The 23,681-nt window shown below is 37.9% G+C and overlaps 1 protein-coding gene across 2 annotated transcripts in view; it reads left to right on the plus strand.

The window, feature by feature from the left end:
* Positions 1–276: 276 nt before the first annotated feature.
* STIM2 (stromal interaction molecule 2) overlaps positions 277–23,681 on the plus strand; it is a 29,163-nt gene continuing 5,758 nt past the window's right edge. Inside the window, exons 1-8 of one of the 2 annotated variants that reach the window (XM_086611346.1) lie at positions 277–384; positions 13,185–13,299; positions 19,123–19,234; positions 19,921–20,036; positions 21,314–21,491; positions 22,408–22,585; positions 23,201–23,390; positions 23,577–23,679. In XM_086611346.1, the coding sequence (XP_086467472.1) occupies positions 322–384; positions 13,185–13,299; positions 19,123–19,234; positions 19,921–20,036; positions 21,314–21,491; positions 22,408–22,585; positions 23,201–23,390; positions 23,577–23,679 (1,055 nt within the window). In that variant the 5' untranslated portion in view covers positions 277–321. The remainder of the gene's footprint in view (positions 385–13,184; positions 13,300–19,122; positions 19,235–19,920; positions 20,037–21,313; positions 21,492–22,407; positions 22,586–23,200; positions 23,391–23,576; positions 23,680–23,681) is intronic. The other variant, XM_009979683.2, reaches the window with a different exon arrangement.

Consider the following 23,681-nt stretch of genomic DNA (forward strand, 5'->3'; position numbering starts at 1 on the left):
GGATAATAAAATAGCTCATTTCTGTGCCACCCCCCCCCCCCCCCCCCCCCCCCCTTCACTTTTTTGGTAAGAATTACTATTTTGCAGTTCAAGTTGACATCCATGACCTGATGGATATGTGCAGTGAAGTATATGTACACATACAGAAATTTAAGCCCTTTTTCTTGCTTGGGAGCTTTATATTCTACAGTGACAGTAGCTAATATTTTTGTTTTATGTTTTTTTTTTTTTTTTTTTTACCCCTGCACTTTAGATCCCTGCAGTTCACTCAACCCACCATGCTTTACCGAGGAGGACCGATTCAGCCTAGAAGCTCTCCGCATGATCCATAAGCAAATGGATGATGACAAAGATGGTGGTATTGAAGTAGATGAAAGTGATGAGGTAGGAGGAAAAAGGCTTCACTTGTGCATACATGAAGCCTTTTTTTTTTTCCTGTTTCATATAGCTGCTCTTTATGTTCCAGCAGTTGAGCAGTTGTTGCTGTTTTCCTCAATTCAGCCCTTCCCACAGCCAAATGTGAAAGGAAACTATAAACTATAGAATTGTCTGAAATGGAATATTACTGTCTATTGTTCTAGCCTAAAGGAAAGTTTTATATGACAAGGTATAAAAGCTGTTATTTTTGTGATTAGTGTAAGAAGTAGGCAAATGGTATTGGTTTAGCTTGCAATGAGGCAATAAGGAGTTGATGCGATCTGCCACTTGGTGTTTTAGTTTCTTTACTCTAAGATTTTCTTGCTTAAGGCATTGCTGGGCTTTTCCGTTTACCTTAGATCTGTTCCAGGCACTTCCTGGTGCAAAACAATACCTGTTACAGACAGCAGTTTAGAAAGCTTTCTTATGTGTTTTTTTTGCTTACATTTTACAGACAAGTAGTAAGCACCTCCTCCTGTAGCTTAATGATAGATTAAGTCCTGTGAGCTAATGAAGTTTATTTGGGCCTGCCTGAAGTTTTTAGTGACTGTGCTCAAATGACTTCGGTAGGCAGGCTCCTCATGGTCCTGGCAAAAGACTTGCCCTTGCACTTACTCAACTTAACTGTTGGGATTCTCAAAATTATTGGGTAGGAATGGAAATATCCAGATAGTTTCATTGTTCTTGCTTCTGCTTTCTGGCAGTTGTCAGGTACAGGCTTGAGTAAGGAGGAGGGAGTGAAGATGTCTCCTCATCTCCTGTCCCCTAAAAACAAGAATATTGCCATGTGGTTCTGAAGCCCATTCTCACTGGAGATGAGTGGCAGAAGAATCTAGCCCTGATTTCTCTGCCCTTTTTTTGTAACATCTCAGGAAAGATTGTTCTCTGTGAATGAGTTAAGTTGTGAATTATTGTTGTCAAGCTTAACATGATGCTACTTACTTTTCTGTGCAACTATGTACAAACAGCGTCAACAGTGGTAGATGCTTGGTTGATAGGAGTTTTCTGAAGGAACAGAGTACAATGGAGAGAATGATCCAGAATAAATTAATGTATTTTTTAACTGTGGAGCTAAAAAAATCTACTCTGTACCTTAGGGAGTGTCATGGTGAGGCAGTTCAGGCACTGGATTTAGTCTAGCTCTGTTGCAGAATGGTTGGTTATTGTCACTGATATTGGGACAGGTACAATCTAGTCTGCAGACTGAAACATTTGTGATGGAGTGTGAGCTTTCTGAGGAGCTTCTCAACATCATATGATTCTCTTGGCTTGTATTGCATTTGTTATACATGAAAGTTAAAAGAAAATACTGAGATATTTATACACTGGAAACTTTTTATTAGTATTTAAAAGATCTGTCCTGGTTTCCAGTAGACCATCTTTGTATCTGACCTTAAGTTTCCTCTTGTTCCAGACAAAAGTCAAGATAAATCCAAGCAATAGAATTGACTCTTAAAACATGTTAAAATGACTGAAATTAGAACAGTTCATGAAGGGTACTGTTATAGCTGAGAGAGATGTAATGAGAGATGAGTGAAACTATACATTCAAATTACTCACTGTGCATTAAAATAAGATGACTGAAATGTAGCCCTTTTTTCTGCTAGCTCATTTTAATTGATTAATAAATATTTAATTAAAAAAAAAAAACTAAATGAGCTTTTTTGTACATATAGTTTCCATGCAAATCAGTAGTGAATATATATTTGCATAGAGTGCTTTCTTCTAAGGCGTTAAAAGTAACCTGAAATTAATGAGAAATGCAATTTAATTGCAAGGTTAACTAGTAGTCTATATGTTCTTGGTTTAGTGTTCTCACTGGATCTTTACCATAATCTTAAAAGATCTGACATTTTAACAACATAGTTATGTAGTTACTTGATTACAGTAGGTCTGAATATATACTAAATATGTCCTAATATATGCTATTTCAAAACCAGATATTATTTTTCTTTCTGTCAGAGTGGGTAATGCTGCTTGTTTTGATTAAGAATGAGGACTGATAATTAAAAAAAAAATTATTAGATATTAAGCTTGTATGAAATACAAGGATTTTACTTAACAGCAGGATAATGGATTTCCTGTTTCATGCTGCATGATTTTTGCTTGCAAGACTCCTGGAAGAGCAGTATATTGATTAGGTGTTTGTCAGCTTTTTATTTGGCAGGCAGAATGTGACAATGTACGATAACTTTTTGCTCTTTTACCAGCACTAAAACAGTGTTACAAATTACAAGTGTATATTTACACCAAGTCTGGAAGTTCTTGTAAATAAGTTGTTTTGAGAGAGGAAGGTAACAAGAGCTAAATATGTTGAACTATTTATTTTAACTATTTTAATTTGCTAATTCAGTTGAGAACTCTCAACAGTGATTGCAGATGTTTCACCTGCATATTCTCTATTATTTTTCCTAATGTTGCTCATGCCCTGTTTTATACTGTGGTTTTATTTTTCCTCTGTAAAATGAAATCTCACATAAAATCATTCTGTAGAGAGGTAATTTCTCTAGGATATAAGGAAATTTGAACTTTTATAAGAAACTTTTTATGTACTCAAAAATTGTCTGATACTACAAGCCGTTTGGATATACCTTGTGTGGACTGGAAAGAAGCTTGTATTTGACCTTAAGGAAGTTGATGTGGGGAAACTTGATCTAAATTTTTAGTATGGGATTTATTAGTCATTGAAACACATAAGGGATTTGTTGAAGTCTCCTAAGGAAGATAGAGGGACTCCAGTTTGAGCATGGACCGATTGGATATTTTTTTTCCTTATTCTTTGGTCTGTTACCTAGGTTAGACTAGATGGTATTGCTTAAGAGATTTATAAAGATGAAAAAGCTTGAACTTCTAAATTCAGTAGAGAATATACTTGTTGTCCTGGTTTTAGCTGGGACAGAGTTAGCTCTTCTTTTTAGCAGCTAGAAGAGCTCCGTGTTTTGGTTTTACTCAGAGGCTCGCTCTGAGAAGAATGCTGATAGCAAGCTGATGTTTGTGGTTGGACGTGAGACTCCAAGGACTTTTCAGTGTGCCGGAGTGCAGAAGCACGGCGGGATAAGGTGGGAGCATAGCTGGGTCAAGGGGGACATGACTCCCCTTGTGATTTGTGGTGGAACTTAAGATTGAGGGCCAAACTGGCCAATTAGTATTCCATATCATGCAGCGTCATGCCCAGTATAAAAGCGAGGGTCAGCCGGAAAGAAGGGCTTTTGCGCTTTGGCTCTTTCGCCGCTTTTGCTCTTTTGCGCTTGCTGCGCTTTTGCTCTATTGCCTTTTTTTTTTTCTCTCTTTCTTCCAGTACTCCCACTCTCGGAGTACTTTCTCTCTCTCTGCCCCTCTCTATTTTGGGACCTCGCGTTCGTCTGGGATTGCAGCTTTGGGACGAGACGGGCTGCGGATAAGAGGGGGTGGTGAGCATCTACACTGTGTATGAAATCATCTGTATTAAATTGTTCTTATCTCAACCCACGGGTTTCCTGTTTCTCCTTTAATTCTCTCCCTCATTCCTGGGGGTGGGGGAGGGTGAGTGACCGGCTGTGTGTGGGGGTCCGGTTGCTGGAGCGACCTAACCCACAACACTTGTCCAATTGTAGTTATTACAGAACACTTCAAAAAAAGAGCTTTTGTCATAGCTACTCATGTGTTTGAATTTTCTTTTTGTATTCAGAATTCATATAACTTTCTAATACTCGCCCTGAATTTTCAGTGTAGAATTATGTACTTCAAAACAACAACTTGGTTTGGATAGTAAATTTGTGTCGTACTTCAAAGTAGAGTATGCTTTACTGTGCAGTTACTAATTTTGTAATGTAGGCTATCGCAGTGTGAAAACCAGAGAGTATGGTGCAGCAGAGAAGAGAAGAGAAAAAGGAAGGATCTGGAAAAAGACTATATTTACTGTTAGGGCAGGTTAATATGAATTTCTCTATCAATCTAGCTCCTACTGTTATTACTTTATTAGTAACATACAAAAGATTGCAATTGTTTAAACTGGTTTAAAGAGGTAGGCTGTAAAAGGGTAAGTGAAAGGGAGAACATATTACTAACTGAGGTTTGTCATGTGTTGTGGGAGGCTATCTGCCTCAGGAAGCATCTGTTGTACCACGTGTACATGAGTCGTTTTAATGATGAAGAGGCAGTAGCAGTAAGATAGACTTATTGTATGCTCACTGTTTACATAGGTTTTGTCCTGTTTCCAAAGAATCTCTATTTGTAGACCCTACATCAAGTCGTTTCCTCAAGAAGTCTCTCTGTTGAAGTAGAATAAACTGTTGTTTTAAAACTACTAATATCTTACCGTGCGTCTAACGTCACACAAAGCTAATAGCATGAATTTACAGATTTTTATGGGATCTAGGGATAGATCTCTTAATATCATGATATTTTGTGTGAGGTTTTTTTATGAGTACACTTGCATAATTATTTAACAAAATAAGTCCAACCTGACAAACCCCACAGAAAACCATTAAAAAAACCCAAAACAAACAAACCCACACAAAAAACACTGTCCAGCGAAGGAGAGAGTGCAGTACTGAAAGCATGAAGTGATCAGAGAATGACTTTGAACAGTATGGTCAAAGAAGTTAGAAACTCAGGGGGCATATGTAGAAGTGCCTGACTTAGTGTTATCTGGAGGCAAGAATCAAAAAGAATCTAGCTTTAGTGGCCTAAAACAAAGAGGATGATTTGTCTTCTATATAGCGATTAAAGCAAAAAAAGTAGCTAGTATGATCTGATCAGGAATAGCAATAGTAATTAGTCAGTTAGGCTCAACATGAGCCGGCAATGTGTGCTTGCAGCCCAGAAAGCCAACCGTATCCTGAGCTGCATCCAAAGAAGCGTGGCCAGCAGGTCGAGGGAGGGGATTCTGTCCCTCTACTCTGCTTTCCCGAGACCCCACCTGGAATACTACATTCAGCTCTGGAGTCTCCAACACAAGAAGGACATGGAGCTGTTGGAGCGAGTCCAGAGGAGGGCCACAAAGATGATCCGAGGGCTGGAGCACCTCTGCTATGAAGACAGGCTGAGAGAGTTGGGTCTGTTCAGCCTGGAGAAGAGAAGGCTCCAGTATGATCTTATTGCAGCCTTCCAGTACTTAAAGGGGGCCTACAGGAAAGCTGGAGAGGGACTTTTGACAAGGGTATGTAGTGATAGGACAAGGGGCAATGGATTTAAACTGAAAGAGGATAGATTTAAATTGGATATAAGGAAGAAATTTTTCATTCTGAGGTTGGTTAGGCACTGGAACAGGTTGCCCAGAGCAGTTGTGGATGCCCAGTCCCTGGAAGTGTTTAAGGCCAGGTTGGATGAGCCTTGGGGCAACCTGGTGTAGTGGAGGGTGTCCCTGCCCACGGCAGGGGGGTTGGAACTAGATGATCTTTGAGTTCCTTTCCAACCCTAACCATTCTATGATTCTATAATGTAGCACTTTGGGTATAGTAAGTTTGACAGGGGCAGAAGATTTTAGTCCAAGATCTTCTTTTTCAAGTGGCCGTTTCTGAATGGATGAGCTCTGTGAAGCTATTGTTTGAAGGCTTGAGGTCATATTTGCATCCAAGATTCAAATAATCCAAGAGAGGCAGAACAAACATGATGTCTTGAGAAGGTATCATAGAATGGTTTGGGTTGGAAGGGACCTTAAAGATCGTCTAGTTCACACCCCCCTGCCGTGGGCAGGAACATCTTCCCCTAGATCAAGTTGCTCAAAGCCTCATCCAACCTGGCATTGAACACTTCCAGGGATGGGGCATCTGCAGCTTCTCTGGGCAACCTGTTGCAATGTTTCACCACTCTCACTGTAAAAAAATTTCTTCCTTATATCTAATCGAAATCTCCCCTCTTTCAGTTTAAATCCATTGCCCCTTGTCCTATCACTACATGCCCTTGTCAAAAGTCCCTCTCCAGCTCTCCTGTAGGCCCCCTTTAGGTACTGGAAGGCTGCAATAAGATCACCCTGGAGCCTTCTCTTCTCCAGGCTGAACAACTCCACCTCTTTTGAGGGAAGATGAAGAGGTGGAGTCTTAAAAAGGAAAAAAATTAAAGGAAGAATCCAGAAGGAAATAAAAAAGGAGAAGATACAGAGGTCAAGTGTAAACAACTCAGTTAAAAATAAATAATTTCTAGAACTAAGGTGGTTTCATAAATGTATGCTTTAGTGTACCCTCCCTTTAGTGCTACTTTGTGATTAAAGGCTTTATAATAAAGGAGAACCAGTTCATGCTGGTCATATTCTTTATTGTTTATGCTTCCTTTCTTTTAGCAATTAAAATGGTACATGCATCTGTACATCACAATTTATTCTACAAGCTTGCTAAATGAAAATGTTATGCATTGGTATTACTATTTTAGGAGAATCTAGAGAAATAAAACTTAATTTCACGTTGAAAAGTTACATATTATTTTCTGAATTACTACTGAAATAGAGCGGGCTATTCAATTTGTGTAAAGATGAGTTGGTGATGAAGTCTGTGGATATCTTTGTTTTTTAATTCCTTAAGAGATATAAAAAAATGAATGAAATATTATTTACTAGTTTGGACCAGAGACCTATTCATTTCAATAATCTGGTCTGGACAGTAGTGAGTACAAAATACTTGAGGCAAAATTGCAAGAAATTCCATGACAGGAAATCCTAACGAACTAGGTGCGAAGATAGTGTGGTGCTCCCATTTCGAGTATGTATAATTTGCATACTAGGAGCATAAAGTATGAAGTGAAAAAAACACTTTTGGAATTTAACATTAAACTCAGGATAACTCTAAGTGAATAGTCCTTCTATTTTCTTGAACAAAAGCAAATTTATGTGCAGAATTTATCTTCATTTTGATTGTTACATCTTGGAGGGAGTAAAGATTTAGCAGAAGATTTGGGAGGGGTACAGGTGTGTATGGAACAGACTTTAAAAAATAATGGATGACATTGCTCAAAAGCTTGATCTGCCTTTGTTTTAGTGCATCTTTGGACCTTGTTAAACTCCATAAGTCGACCCCAGGTGTTACAATTTCAGCTGGGAGAGGTTCTGATGTAGACTGAGTTCTTGCTTCATTTTGTTGCCTGCAAGTATGCATTCTGCAAGATGTTATATGTCCTTTCAAGTTACCTTAGTATTCTGATCTCATCATTATATAATAAAGGTCCTTAAACTGTTGTTCATATTTGTGTAAGCTAGTTTATACTTCAGTGTCAGCCAGTTAAGCAAAACTCTTGTGTGGTAGAGAAATACCTGCTGCAGTGGTTCAGAAACTGAAAACACGGTAACCATTTTGCATAATACTGGGATGCCTCCTGAGGGTGTTTTACATCTCACTGTGCAAGAACATTCTGTTACTAACACTGATTTTTCAAATGAGCATTTTGAGCTTCCTGACCAGTGTAGCAAAACTTTTCCCCCAAAGCTATTGGGTTACTTTGATTCCCTTAGTTTGTCTAGATCTGTAATAGAGGGTGGTTTTTTTTTTTTTTTTCAATGAATTTTATCATTCAGCTGCTAACGTATTTGTCCCCAGGCAAAGTGTCTTTTGGCCTGCTGAAGTTTTGAAAGCAACTCTGAACATGTTTACACAGCCTGGTTTTTCAGAGCAGGATAGGTAGGAGCCAGGTCTTGTCTGAAAACATTATGACCATGTTACTCTGTGCCTCTGCCTGTAGAGAGGCAGCATGTGTTATCATGGGTACAGTTGCACGGAAACCTGTTCCAATGTGATTTGGATCAGACCTACCTCATGCCTTGCTTCCTTGGAGGTACTTAAGCTAATGTGTAGCTGTCTGCACGTGTTCGTGTAGCACTGCAGGCATTTAGTCCTGCTACAATTAAGTGCCCCCTTGGAAATTCCAACTTGGCCTTGAAGAGATTGCAAAGTTTACTTGGCAGTAGAATAGGTACAATTTGGTTTTGAGCTGCAATAATCTTTTTTTTCAATAGAATTTGTAGATTATTTAAGATAGACTCGGTAACACTTTCATGGCTACGTCTTACATTTTTCTAGTATTGTTTCTATTATGCTTAAATTTTCTTATTTTACACAATAAAATAAGCCGTTTCTATAGGGTAGGTGGTTGTGAATGGTGTCAGGCCTTTGAAAAGCACACTTGCCATCATAACTTAGCCTGGAAGTGTGACATTGCAATAGCTGCAGTGAGTCTGGTAGCAGTAGTCAGGAGGTCATGCACTAAAAGGCTATCTAACAGGAAAACTGAAGTTGTAACTTTTGCAGGTTTTCTTTTGAAGGAACAGAACTGAGGGAAATAACACTGTTTAAGGAACAGATGCTGAAGGAAGACAGTAACACTTAGCCAGGAGATGTTACTAATTGCTTTTAAAGTAAACTTGTCAGTTAGAGAGTCTGTTTTAAATTGATGAAACTGAAAATCGTAAACTTGAGCCTTCACCCAGAACAAAATATAAACATAGCATATGAGCACTTCCTTCTGCAGTTAGAGAGTGTGGTTAATTTCACTTTTCCACTGGCGTTTGCAAAATTATGCAGTTGTTCATTTGCTTTTCAAGGAGCAAGCAACTCTTGCAACTTCCATATTTTAACATATTTTAACTTTTTGTATTGTTGCATGTGGCTTTTGTTTGTAGGTGCTCTCTCTGTGTCAAATCGGTATTAAATTTTGATGTGTCTTTTTGTCTCTTGGTTGGAATTTTTTTTTGGTGGTTCTTGCTTTAGGTTAGTTTTTGGTTATAAGTTGACTGGGTTTTGGTGAATGTGCTGGTACTAACGGCTTTCTGAAGATTAGGAAAGGTTGTGGTGTACCTGACCTTGTAACTCTTTTCCAGGGCTCCACGAGTCCTGTCCCCTCCAGGGAGGAGAATTTTTCCCCTCCACCTATTACACTGCTGAACCTTGGGCTTTAGGATGTGAATCTTTGTAGAGGCAGAGTTGTTATTGTACTTTTGGGATCAAAACTCCAGTTTCAAGTCTAGGTGTGGTGTTTTTTTACTCTGTACTTGTTTTTGAAGTAACTACTTTGACAAAGGATTTTTTGTTTCATGCAGAGTTTTTAGGTAACTTATCTGCTGCATTCTTGGTTTCAACTTTGTAGTCTTAAAGGCCTTCTTCCTCTTAATTATGTTGGCTAAGATAATCCTTAGATGATTTTTGTTAGAGATTATTCTTTTAACCTCCCTATTTAGAGTTATTTTTCTAACCTTTTCTTTGTATACTTAATGACCAACGCAACAGAAGAGAGATTAACTGCCATGACAAGGAACAGAAAAATCATCTCTTTTTACCAGAGTTGTTCTGTTTTTATGGCATTCTTCAATTTAGGATGAAATTCCTTTTCTTAAAGAAGAACTTTCATATTAGGCCGGTTTTGAAAGAAAGATCTTTTAAACAAAACAAAGATGTTTAATGTCATTTATCTCTTAATTAGTAAATGCGTTCACTTTTTGAAGTGTGACGGCCTCTTTCTAGCTATGCACGCTTTAACTTTACTGTTGTGGCCATCGGGTGTTAGAGAACCTTGTTGAGGAAGTGGTCATGGTTATTCTCACAGGATCTGGGACCAATATGGGTAGGATTGAACAGAAGAGGGGCTCTTTTCTTTTATGAGGAAATTCTTATAAATGCATAATCTCTTCCTCTGGTTACTAAATGCTGATTACTGCGTGCTGATTACTAAATGCAAACTGCTCACAAGCTCGTGTGTTGACAGTCCCCTTTAAAAAAGAGACTTAGTAAAGTATTCTGAACAGTCAGTATAAACCAGATATTTTCCACTGTCACACTCTTCTCCTGGGAAATCTTGTGCTTCAAACTTGGATTTGTTTTCCATATTTGTGATGAAATTTGAAATCTGGCTTTTCGTTTTCCCCCTCAGCTTGTTAGCGTGGCTGGTTGTGATCCAGCACTGCTGAGAATGTGAATTTATATGTTACCTCTTGCTCCCTCTGCGGGCTCCGTAGCAGAATGACATGAAATGCTGCAAGTTTGTTTCTATAAATTGTTGTTTGCTTTGCTTATCTGACTGCCAAGGTAACCTGTCTCTGTCTCATTTTTAAAATCACATCACTTTCTTATGGTACCTTGTAGTTCTTTGGGGTGAGATGCAACGCCTTGAAGCTTTTCTGTTTATCAGTTGGCATCTTCCTTCTCTTTCTAACCCTCTGTGTAGTATTGTTAACAGCAATTCAGATTTTCCTTGACAGCAGCTGTAATGATTCAAACGTTCTTGTCTTAAAGGATTTTACATCCGTTGCTGACAACTAGCAATAAAGATAGAAGTAAGTTTATTCCTTAAGAACAAAACTGATCTGAGATATGAGTTTAGCTGTGGTGATGCAAAATGTGCTGAAACCTTTACATACAGCATATATTCCATTCTATTCCTCTTCAGAAAATTGATCAGCCTACATTTGTTTTTGAAACAAATGTCCACATCTGGACATTTGGAGTCTCCAAGGGCAGTGCATCACCAGTCACTAGAAAGCTTAAGAGTGAGTATTAACATGAACCTTAACCCCTATATGAAGGGAGTCTTTACAGGGAGGGACCTACAATATATTTTTCTCTATCTTTTTGGTACATTTTCCACAATTACCCAAAAGACACGTTGGGGACTGTAGTCGATAGCAGGTACTTGTGTTCTGAAGGGATAAGGTGGAGTGGGCAAACATCAGTTCTTTCCTGCTGCTCCAGCTGTGAGACTGTACTTTAATCTTGAAAGGCTTAGAGACATTAGTGGATAAGAAGATTTTTTGTTTTCTTATTGTTTGGTTCATTTTCTTCAGTTTACCCTTTAAACATGGAGTGGGAACGAATAAGATAATCTGCCTTTGATTGCACATTGCTTGTTAGCTGTGGAAATCGCCAGCTTCATGGTAGCTGTGCCAATTTGGGAAGTACTCAGAGTTCACTCTTACACTATGGAATATGCAACAGAGGTTATGCAGCAGATGCTTTTACACTTGCATATAGTTAGAGCAATCAGTCCTTTTCTGTGCTTATTGTACCTTTTTACTGTTGCTGGTCCATCGTGTTTCAGAAGTTTTGTAATTGCCTCTGCCACAACAGGCTGCTATTTTCAGTTTTTCTCATATATTTTATAAATTTATCCTATACTTCTCATGTATATACACATGTGAATATATATCTGTATTTATGTGTTTCTCATATACATAGAGAAGAAGAGTTAAAAATGCCTCTGCAATTTGAATGGGTTAAATAGAACTATTTTAGGAATCAAAAGGCTTTAGAAAGCTGGTGTCTGAAAAGTTTTGAAGTGGTAGATGAATGAGAGAGGGTTTACATCCAGTCTGTATTTGGAACCAAAAGATGTGTATGGCTTTATGATTGGATTAGAGAAAGTAATTAGTACTTTATCTCAAGTCTAGCAGTTAGAGGAGAAGCTTGAATCTCCTCCCGTGTTTTTAGATTCCCTTACTTCCTAGTAACAATTAAATTTTTAATAAGAGGAAATTGGTAAGTGGTAGCTTTTTCTTGCATATTTCTGCTATCATACACTGTTTCTTTTAATTTGTTAAGAGTTAATATTACAGTTTAACATTGACTACTTTTCAGTCTTTCCTGCAGTTTCTTGAATGACATAATCTCTAGATTTGGTAGCAATGGGGCCTATGTTGGAAGCTCTGCAGATAAATTATTATGAGGGCTAAATTGTAAGAAGTGGAGTCTTCCGCAGTATATCACTAGCTTGGCCTTCTTCCTCGCCTCTGCTTGAAGTGATGATGACATATGACTGGCCACATAAAAAGCTGGTTTTTGAGTTAGCTGTCATGACTATCTATAGCTGTTTTAGTTTGAGCGGCTTTATGGTTCAGGAACTGAAGCAAGCAAGCAATCTGCTGTGGAAGATTACTTAGCTCTTGTCTTAGTTTTCTGGTACTACACTAAGGTCTCCACCCACAGAGACTGCTCATGCTGTGCTTTTAGGGACCAGTATCTATGGAAGGTTTCTGCTGTAACAATATTCCAATTTTTCTAGGCTGGTGTGAAATAAAAATAAAATGGGTTTTGCAGTTCCCTGTCTTTTTTTCTTGTATGTATTTGGAGAACTCATTTGTGGTGATTTGTGAAATACTGATACAATACTGCTATATATGATGTGATTGCAGGATCTTCCTTTTTATCACGTTTACTAAAAGGCAAAGCATGGTATTTTGACGTAGGCTTCCTGTTAATTACTGAGAATGAAATATCTTTGTGTAATGCCTCTGTACTTGGAGTGTAACCACTGAGGAATGATTAGCAAGAAAATTGGCCCTAAGATGACTTCTGGTTTTTAATTTGTTGAAATGGAAGTCAAATTTTTGTTGTCTAGTCAAAAGACTGTAGTAATTCTTAGTCAACATCTTTCAGCCCTCAAGCAGTTGCATTTAACTGATATAGCAGGATTCAGGTATTACTCATCCGTAAAGGACTGACACACTTCAAAATCTTACGTGGTCTTATCTTCAAGTAGGTGAAGTTAAATGTCTTCAGAATAGAGAATTTTGCAGTATGACTTGTGTGGTGCATTCTTGTAATCACTGTATATCTAAGGTGTACTAATAATGTTGTTAAACCTAGTACACTAGCAACTGCACCTTCAGTTTTTCTAGGATTTAATCATTGTGAGAATCAAATCCTGTAAAAGTGTTTAGCTTGCTTTCTGAGTGTTTGATGTAGTCAGCTTACATGAACTGTGTGCAGCTTGCATGTGGGAAGAGATAGTAAAGATTATCCTGCCTGGTTTCCTTGTGGTTTCTGTTTAGACATTGTTATTTTGGCATTTAAGATGATGTTTTTCTTCTTCCTCAGTTTCTAAGGGAAGATATGCAATACAAAGATGCCTCTAATAAACATAGTCACCTGCACAGAGAAGACAAACATATCACCATTGAGGATCTGTGGAAACGCTGGAAAACATCTGAAGGTAGGTAACGAAGAGTAGCTAAAAATGATGTTCGTTATTGATATAGACATAATTCAACAATTCTTCCACCAAGTTGTTTAGAGTAGTAAATGGCTGACCTTTTTTAAAGTATCTTTGTGAATTTGTTTTGGTACTGTTATTTTTAGGCATATGTAAACCTGACTAAAAACTCATTCGGTCCAGCTGGTGATAATTTCAGCTAGTGGTAAAATCCTCTTGACATGCTGAGTGTATAGTAAGTAAACTAAAGCAGCTTACACACTCGTCAGTATGAGATTGTAATTTATGAAGGTAACTGTTGCAAGTGCTGAATTCCAGGTAAGCATGTTTTTGATTCAGTAAGCCCTAAGGGCTGCTGTCAAGCTATTTTAAAATGTTTATTATACATTGCATTAAATGGAAAGTCTAATGTGCTTCTGCTTTGATGTAAACTTTCGTTGGGCTGCAAAGAGCTAGAATTCTTAGTCCAAAGCATTTTGGAAAATCTTTTTAAAGTTAGGACACAGGAAAATAGACTGACAACCCAATACACACATCTGTGACCTGCTTTAATTTGAATAAAATAAGTCAAATACTCCAAATACCACAAGTCAGTACTTAATGAGCAGTACAGTGTTCTTTGCCAAATATATTCCACAATGTAGTGATTAAAAAAGGAATTTCCAGAGGTCCGGAATGTTAAGAGTTGTTAGGAGAAAAATACTTAACTTTTTTTCCCCACACCATTCAAAAGTGTTGTGCTAATAGTGAGCATATAGAGATCTAAAAGTTGGTATTAGTCAAACAGCTAAAAGTAGGAACAGAAGAGAATAAATGCTTATTCAGTAAAGATCGTGTTCAATTAAAATACTGCAACTAAATTAGAGAGAATTATCTCCTTACAATTGTTTGTCTAACTTACGAGTAACTCTTCAAAAATGTAGGCTATAGCGATATCAGAAGTATCTAATTTGTCTGTTGTATATATCTTTGCTGCAGGTTTCTTGAATGTAGTGATCATTGTGAGTAAGACTCTAAAGATCTTGAGAGGAGTGTCTGGTCTTACTGGGTCTGCTTATAATGGCTTTACCTTGCATCCTGTTGAGGAGACACCCATGCAGTGTTATCAGTGGTCTGGCAACTCTTAGAAAGAAAACATGAAGCCTCTCAAATAATAAACTCCTTTCATTTAATATTATGAAACATGGGAAATACTGCTTTTCCTTTTCAGATGTTTTAGGACTTCTGATTTATTTGTTTCTTATGCGCTGCTAGTTTATAGTGCCAGTTTAATGCAATTTGACAGCATTAAACGAGGATGGAAGGTAGTGTAAATGATGGTATCAGTAATTTGAAACTCAGTTAAGTAGCCTGTTGGGGTATCTATGTGAGAATTACAAGCTCTAAATAGTGCCCTTGGCAATGCCCATTAGTGTTTATGCAGAAATGTCTTCTGGATCTATTGCTGCTTAGTTTTTGCTGAGTAGAATTGCCCAATCCTTCCGATAAAGCTTGCTTTATGTGGATGTTTGTCTTAAGTATTTGTCAAATAGCTTAAAGTTGCTTTCTGTTTAAGATATTGGTAATGTGAGACACATAAGATTCGAGGGTAGAAAGTGAAAGCATGGTTTATGGTATAGTAAGTTCACCATTGCTGTTTGGTGTCTCCTTTTAGGATTAAGAAAGACATTATTTTTAAGTAATTGCTTGAGAAGGATCTTATAGAGTGAATGGGCCCCTGAGGATTGGCTTCATTCAAAGCTTTAGAAATTGGCTAATAAAATAAAAGAAGCAGCTTCAGAATATTGCTTTTTTTAATATTTCTGGCACTTGGCAGGCTTTTGGCATCCCCACCTGGTGCAGAATCCTTAAGGCATAGTCTATACTGGTACAAATTAAAGGAATTTATAGGCAGTGCTATTTAACATCTTTGTCGGAGACATGGATGGTGGGATCAAGTGCACCCTCAGCAAATTTGCTGACGACACCAGCTGTGTGGTGTTGTGGACACGCTGGAGGGAAGGGATGCCATCCAGATGGACCTTGACAGGCTGGAGAGGTGGGCCTTTGAGAACCTCATGAAGTTCAACAAGGCCAAGTGCAAGGTCCTGCACGTGGGTCGGGGCAATCCCATGCACAAGTACAGGCCAGGTGGAGAATGGATTGAGAGCAGCCCTGAGGAAAAGGACTTGGGAGTGCTGGTGGATGAGAAGCTCAACATGAGCCAGCGATGTGCACTGGCAGCCAAGAAAGCCAACTGTGTAGTAGCGTTGCCCCTTGGGACTTGCTTTTGTAGCAAAGTAAAACTAGTGGTCAGATCTGGAGTTCATGAATGGTTTACTATTGCCCGGCTAATCTGAGTCCTACCAAAACCTACCTTTTACAAACTGCCTTAGAAGTAGTTTTTCTTTACCATTACGGCATATTTGACCTTTAATGTATAGCATGTCCTGTAGACTGTCCTATAATACAAAAAAGCTTCTCCCCTGCCTTGTGCGTACATGTTTTTTTCTTTAACTTTTTCCTTCTCTGCGGTAAGTAGAAGGTGACCTGAAGTCTGGTATCGTATTTATTAGGGGATAAAGATGAAAAATGGCTTTATGTTTGTATCTGTGATCGTCTGTTTTATTCTGAGGTTGCACAAGTGTTCTTGCAGCAACTGGGACTTAACTGCATACCACAAAGATGTTAATGGTTGCCTTCCACTTTCTTAATCGTTTGCTGTCTCAGGTTTTAAATATCCGGAGATCGGAGATGCCTGCAAGCAGGGCTTGGCTAAGGATGAGTTACATAATGCTGCGTGCTGTTCCAGGCAGGACCAGTACAGTACTGCAGACTGGCCCTTCTGCGTGAGAAGAAACAAGGGTTGTAATGTTAAACTGTTGAAGAGATAGTCAAGGTCACTCTATTTTGCCTTTTCATGCTATTTAAAAACCTACTGGTGGCAGCGCGTTTCATGCTGATGTTGCTTCTGAAGGTCCTGCTAGAATTCAAAATTAGTTTTATGTGTTTGATACAGAACAATCCTGTGTTTTTCTGTATTGCCTGGTCAGCCTGTTCTCAACTTTAAGCTTAGTATATGGCTGTCATTCACTCCTTGCCATGAAATACTCTTACCAAATGTAATTTGATTTCTGAAAGGAGCAGGAGGCCTGTAGGAGTGCTGGGGCTGATACTGTAATGATGTTTTACTTCATACCTCCCTGCCCTGAAGCACGGTGCTACATGATAAATTTAACATGAAAAATTGAGGTATAGCCTGATCTTCTAATCAGCCATTAATGTGCGTTAGCAAGGAGCAACTTTCATACAGAGCCAGCTCGAAGGTACTTTTGCTGTCCTCACCTTCAGGCATGTTGTTATAACAGATTTAAAAAAAAAAAAAAAGTAAAGAAACCAAACTTGCAACAGCTGTTCTATTTCGGATCACAAGTCTAGAGACTGTGTGTTGCACTGCAGTGTAAACATTGTGGCTGCTACACCTGCCTGCCCAAGGCATGTTGCTGACATCCTCTCTCTCAAGATAGCTATTTGTGAAAATAGGCGTGAGAGGAAAGGATATTCTGAGTACTGTTTAATGCTGTATGCATTTAACTTAAAGTAATTGTCAGTTGCTACTCCACTGTCTGAAGCACTATATTCTTTTTGGGTGTTTAAAGTGAGGAAAAATTACAACCTCAGCTAATCAGCAGGAGCTGTCATGGTCTAATTGGCAAAGCTGATTGAGCCGAATTTCAGCTGGCCTCCTTGACTTTCAGTACCCCTGGTGTATATCACTTGTGTCATGTTTCAGTAGGCTATAACTGCTTCTGCTGAAGAAAGGCCACTTTGCTTCTCCATACTGTGTGGTGTTGTGAAATGAACATGTATGTTGGTCATAAGGTCTCATTGAAGACAAGTCAAGCAATACTTCTTACCAATATATGGCATATAGAAGATACCAACAAGAAGGAACAGTCTGAACGTTTTCACTGATAAAAACCAGTCTCCCAGGAGTCTGCTGTGGTGCTGTAGGAAAGGGAGGGTGGGGTAGTTTAGAGTCTAGTTCCATCTGGAAGAGTTGGGGATTTGCAGGTACTGACACTGGAATTCCACTAATGCATTATTAGTTTCCATAATAAATCTAAATTTCTTGTGGAATATGTGCAGGGGCAGAGATTCAGAACGTGAAATCTCAGAATGAGAATTGACTGTCTGTATCAATTATGCTTAGCTTAGATGGTAAGTGGTCATTTAAAAGGACACAACATATACCAAAAAGTAATTGACACTGACTTTTATGTAAATTGGTAGCAGTGTAAGAAGAATACAGAAAGTGCAATTCCAATTCCAGTTTGGGATAGACTTTGGTTGCTTGTTTTTGCAGTTTCTGTACTAATAGAGGTATCTGATACAGTGATAATGAATAGTAAAGTGTTTTATCCTAAATATAACTAGTTCGTTTGGAGAGATTTTGTTGATATTCTATGAAGGAAACATCACACCTGTCTAAGTGGTAGAAGAGATGTGACTGACTCTACTGTAAACAACTTCAATAGGTGCCTCATTTCTTACATGATAATGTGTTTAAAATTAGTACCGAATTATCAAAACTACAAAATTATGTAAATTTTGACATAATGACTACAAAATACTTTCAGCAGTAGAAATTAAACTTCTTGATGGTCGTCCATGTCCTTGTCCCCGCCCCTCCAATTTATAAACTCACTGAATTGTGTGGCTTCTGAAATTGCATGTTCTGTACTGTCAGTGATAAAGTCTGTAGTGTGTAGTAGCTATTTTAGGGGATTTCTTCTGGTATCACATCAAAATTATGCTTTTCCTTTGGATCAGTTTATGAACATCTTTAAGAATCTATGCAATGTGAAAACGATCTGTTTACAAATAGAGTCCAGACATTTTGCATAAAAGCTTAGAGGAATGTGACAAAACTGAGAATGTTGCAAGATCAATACCTGGAAAACAGTTTGTGGCTCAAAAGCAGAGGAAGAAATGGGATAGCATGCTGGGAAGGAGATGTAGCCATTCATATGGATAGAATGCAATCGTTTGTAATGCGAGTTTATTTTTTAAAGCTGTAAGGGGGGATCTGTGAAATATGTTCTGTCTCCAGTTATCTGGAATGATGAAAATATGAAATGTTTAAGCTTATTTTTCAGCTATGCTGAGTGTAGACAAGAGACCTAGAAGTCTTCCGTTTTGGTGCAAACTGAAATATGAATTTGAACTGAAAAATTTCTGTTCCTTTCAGCAGCTCTTTCTAAAGGATCATTGTCAAAATTTTCTTAGAGTAGGGTATGTATTAGATACGAAAGGTTATATAGACTATTGCTGTTACACAGGAAAATTGTTAATTATTCTCTTCTCTGCTCCCCTTTTGTGGTTAGTAGGCATGACCCTCTATGGAGATTCTTGTGAAAACAAGTTCTTAAGCCATCATCCTGGGAAAGATCTTGCTACGTTTCCTTAAATGGCTACAGCACCTGCTGAGAAGGACAAAAGGATTGAGGCTGAGATCAGTTTAAGTAGATAAAAGTCACAAGATGCTGTTCTGATTTAAGCTATAACAAAACATTGAATTATTCTGTGGAATTTTTAATAAAGAAATGTTTCTATTGGTTTCATGTTGGTTTGTTTATAGTTTTCTTAAGTTTCCTCTGAGAAGCATCTAATGAAAGGCAAAATTCCAGAAACACCTTGATGAATGTCAGTGCTAATTTTTTGCAGTTATATTTGGCTAAACTCTCTTGCTCACTGTAACCTACTCTTATACTGCTTATATTCTATGTCTTGCTATTGATTTTTACAAAAATTGAAGGCAATTAAACTGACTTTTTCTTCCAGTTCATAACTGGACTCAAGAGGACACTCTTCAGTGGCTGTCAGAATTTGTTGAACTGCCCCAATATGAAAAGAATTTTAGAGACAGCAATGTCAATGGAACAACGCTTCCCAGGTGAACATTTCTTCTGGATTAGTTTCAGATAATTCCCTGTAGTTTGCTGCTTCGGTCTGTATGTGGGAACAACCGTGTGAACTTAATGTTTAACAAGATATGGTCAAATGCGAGAAAAGAGAAGCGTCCTGGCAGTTGAGAAGAGCTGGCTGCATTGGCTTTCTTTTCTCTGCCGAAATATTTCAAAATGTAAATGCTTCTTGCCACTCCTTTTGTCTTAGTTTTGTTTCATGCTGTTGAAGCTTTTGCCGATGATCACATAATTCTGTATGGTAGTGAACTTTCTCTTGAACAGCTTCCAGTCTATTACATGGGTATACATAAAAAAACTATCTGCAGAGTCCCTTTTCTTGAGCATAACTATTAAATTTGAGTATTGCATGTATTTCAGAGAGGTGGCATCACAAGTCTGTAAATATACCATTACCTTTAACTATGCCAAATGTATTTATTTTATGATTATTCCAGAAAGAAAAGAACAGGGAAATGATTTGGTATTCTTCCTTTGCCACGTGGTGACACATTTTTTTTTTTATAGCACTACTGTCATTATATTATATCTCTCACTCTAATTGCATAAGTATAATCTCTGTAACTGTGGGAAATGCTATTGCTGTATTTCTTTCCACAGACTGATTTTAAGTGTAACTTGTGGAATAGGTAACATTTTGTTTTACCATTAACAGGATAGCAGTAAATGAACATGCTTTGATGATCTCTCACTTGAAAATAATTGACCGGAGCCATAGACAGAAGCTTCAGCTTAAAGCCTTGGATGTGGTTTTATTTGGACCTCTCACACGTTAGTAACTTTTTGGAGTTTTTCCTTATCTCTTATTTGAAAGAATTCAACAGAAAATACTTTCAGTGACACTGATACTGTAGATAGGACAGTTTATATGTTTTGTGGATGTACTGATGGATTGCTAGGCATGCATTGTGGAGCTAGGCAATGACTTAAGGTTATCAAAATGCTGAGATCAGGACAAAGGTTCACTTCTGTGTATAAAATTATATAGAAATTTTAGTATGACCTCTCTTGTCAGATGAGTGTTGGCTTTTGTGTCACAAGAAGTCTCCTCTAAAGGTTTTTGACTGTTTAAATTACCCTTATAGCTAATGTTACATTCACTTTGCAATTAGCTTGGACACCGTAAGGTGGGCTGCTGAATTGAGAGGGGATGACCTTCTCCAAGGAATAAAAAAAGGAGGTGGTGGTGCAAATCCAATACCAGAGTCTTTTGTGGAGACTCAAGTTTAAGTGCAATTAAATTTAATGTAGCAGTTCCACGTCTGACCCATTTTAGCATATACAGACATTTCCTTATCACATCCCCAGTCATCTGCAGCTTGCACACAGTTACAGATCTGTTGCAGTACTGTGCATGCTGAGTGTTCCTGAACTAGGAGGCCCTTCCAGAACTTGGTGGTCATTTTGGAGAGTAGTGAGTGACTTTGCAAAAGTCAGGCCAGATTTGAGCTGGCCTGACTGATCTGAGTTAGCCCGACAGATCTGAGCTGGAGATTTCTAGGGGGAAAAAAGCACTTTGCATTATACCTTTGGTGCTAGCAGAAACTATGTTTTAAAAGTTAGTTTTACACAGGTGCAAGTGACTGTAAAAGTTGTACTAACAAAGAAGTGTATATGCATCTTGGATATGATAGTTTGACTACCCAAGTTTTGCTTTTTAAACATGCTGCTATTAGCTACTTACCCTTTTAAAATCTACTTTATTTTGTTCAAACGAATTTTTATCTCAGCATAGAGTATTCCAGAGGGTGCAGACAGGGGAGAATTTACCAAACATAACTAAAGTTCCTACTGGCCTGATTAAAGTGTAACTGGGGAAACTCTCTCAACTCATTTAAATAAGGATACAGACTATGTACTGTAAAAGTTTATTAAGCTTTGCTCCATCTAATATATGTTTTAGTATAGATTAAATAGATTGTATTAGAGCAGAGTTGCTTCTGTTGTATGGAAAATGCTCTGGAATCCATCTGAAAGGTTAAAAGGTAGTTGTTGGAGATAGTTTGAGATAAATGAACTAATTAATGATCGTGTTATTCTCTGCACAGGTCCGCCTCACAACTGGATGAAGGATTTTATATTAACAGTTTCTATAGTTATTGGTTTTGGAGGCTGCTGGTTTGCATATACACAGAACAGAACCTCAAGAGAACATATCACAAAAATGATGAAGGACTTAGAAAGTCTCCAAACAGCAGAGCAAAGTCTTCTTGACTTGCAGGAAAGGTATAAAAACATTAATGTTTGGTTGTCCTTTTGTTTTGAGGTTAAATACAAATACAGATCCTTTACAGTCATAAATTATTTGCATTAAGCTGCCTTTGGATTTTGTTCATCTTCATTTTGCATGGAAATTGTGATTTCAGTAACAATGTTTTTTTTGGGTAGAAATTGCTCTTGGATAATTTAGCAGGCAATATGAACTTGAGAATGAAAGTAGAGAACAGAAGTTCAATCTTTTTTGCCTACAGATTTAGAAGTATATACTGTTATTTTCATATAATTACGGTTTACTTTGGAACACTTACATACATGGAAATGAGAACATTTCTCCTGTTTTTAAGCTCTTAAGATTGAAGCAGATTTTAACTGTTTACTTTCTATTGCTTATTTAGCAGTGTGAGTGTTGATATTCTTCTCTGGTGCACCTGTAACTCAGTTGTCTATAAAGATTTGTATTTTGATCTTACTACACCTTTAATGAAGGTTCACCTAAAAGTTCACGTATTTTGTCTGACATGGATGTCACACTATGTGATGTAATTGCTGCTGATTCATGGAGCTTGCACGGTCTTTATTAACACAGAATGGTTGAGGTTGGAAGGTACTTCTGGAGGTCACCTTGTCCAGCCCCATCTGCCCAAGCAGAATCATCTAGAACAGGTTGCCCCAGACCATGTCCAGGCAGCTTCTGAATATGTGCAAGGATGGAGACTCTACCACTTCCCTGGGCAACCTGTGTCAGTGCTCAGTCTCCCTTATTGTGAAAAAGTATTTCCTGATGTTCAGACGGAGCTTCTTGTGTTTTGGTTTGTGCCCATTGCCTCTTGCCCTGTTGCTGGACACATTTTCTTCTCCTGAGCACTGCAACTTGTAACAAATATGCTGTGTATTTTCTCATGTTTTTTGTTCAATTGTGAAGGCTTGAGAAGGCACAAGAAGAGAATAGAAATGTTGCTGTGGAAAAGCAAAATCTGGAGCGCAAAATGATGGATGAGATCAATGACGCAAAACGGGAAGCTCATCGCCTGAGGGAGTTGAGGGAGGGAGCTGAATGTGAGCTCAGCAGGCTCAAATATGCAGAGGAAGAGCTAGTACAGGTACCTGCAAACTGTTTATAATTTAATGTTGACTTGAAATTGTTTCTGGTTTTATTAGATCCTTAGGAGTGTTTAAAGCAGCATTTCTCTAATGCTCGATTTGAATGGAAAAATTCTAAGAGCTCTTAGTGATTGTCTGTCAATCATACCATTATGTAGTAAAATAATCCTGAAAGTATAAAAAGATATGTATATTAGCTTTGTATATTAGCTTATCATAATGTTGTTGGGTTTATGGAACAAAATATATATAAAAGCTTTTTTTCTATCTTGTTATCAGATGAAAGATAGTAGCTTTGTCTCAATCTTTTGAGTAGCAATAGATTGGATTTATTGTACTAAATAAATATGCTGTCTTATAAAAATATTTAAGCTTCAACATAGGGACTATATATTGTATAAAAAAGAATCTGAATATAATACAGTATGTGGAAATTCGTATGTTCTATTTCAGAAACGCCTAATCTGCCTTCCTGGCAGCAATTGGCACACACCAAAGCTCTGTAAAGCCTTGATATGTTGCTGTGGGGTATAAAGGTGCTTATATTTCACTTTCTTCTGCTGTCAATTCTAATGATACTCTTGGTGACACTTTTATTTCTTTTTGATTGTTAGGTTCGTATGGCTTTAAAAAAGGCTGAGAAGGAGTTTGAGCTGAGAAGTAATTGGTCTGTTCCTGAAGCTTTGCAGAAGTGGCTTCAGTTAACACATGAAGTTGAAGTACAATATTACAATATCAAAAGGCAGCACGCAGAAATGCAATTGGCAATTGCCAAAGATGAGGTACTAACTCTTACTCTTCAACTACTTAGACTGTTCTGATCTGTTGCTAGATATATGAAAGAGTAAATACAAATTGTTCAGATAAGCGTTTCGATATTTTTTCCTCTTCTGAGTTGTTGCTTCCTACCTGTTAATATTGCTAATGTTTTGTCGTCTGTGTTAAGTATAAAACTCCTAGCTTTATGCATTTCAATTTATCTTACTTTTTAGGCAGAAAAGATAAAAAAGAAGAGAAGCACTGTCTTTGGAACATTACATGTTGCACACAGCTCCTCCCTAGATGAAGTGGACCATAAAATCCTTGAAGCAAAGT

This window comes from Tauraco erythrolophus, chromosome 5 (genome assembly GCF_009769465.1).
Source record: "Tauraco erythrolophus isolate bTauEry1 chromosome 5, bTauEry1.pri, whole genome shotgun sequence".
Classification (NCBI taxonomy): domain Eukaryota; kingdom Metazoa; phylum Chordata; class Aves; order Musophagiformes; family Musophagidae; genus Tauraco; species Tauraco erythrolophus.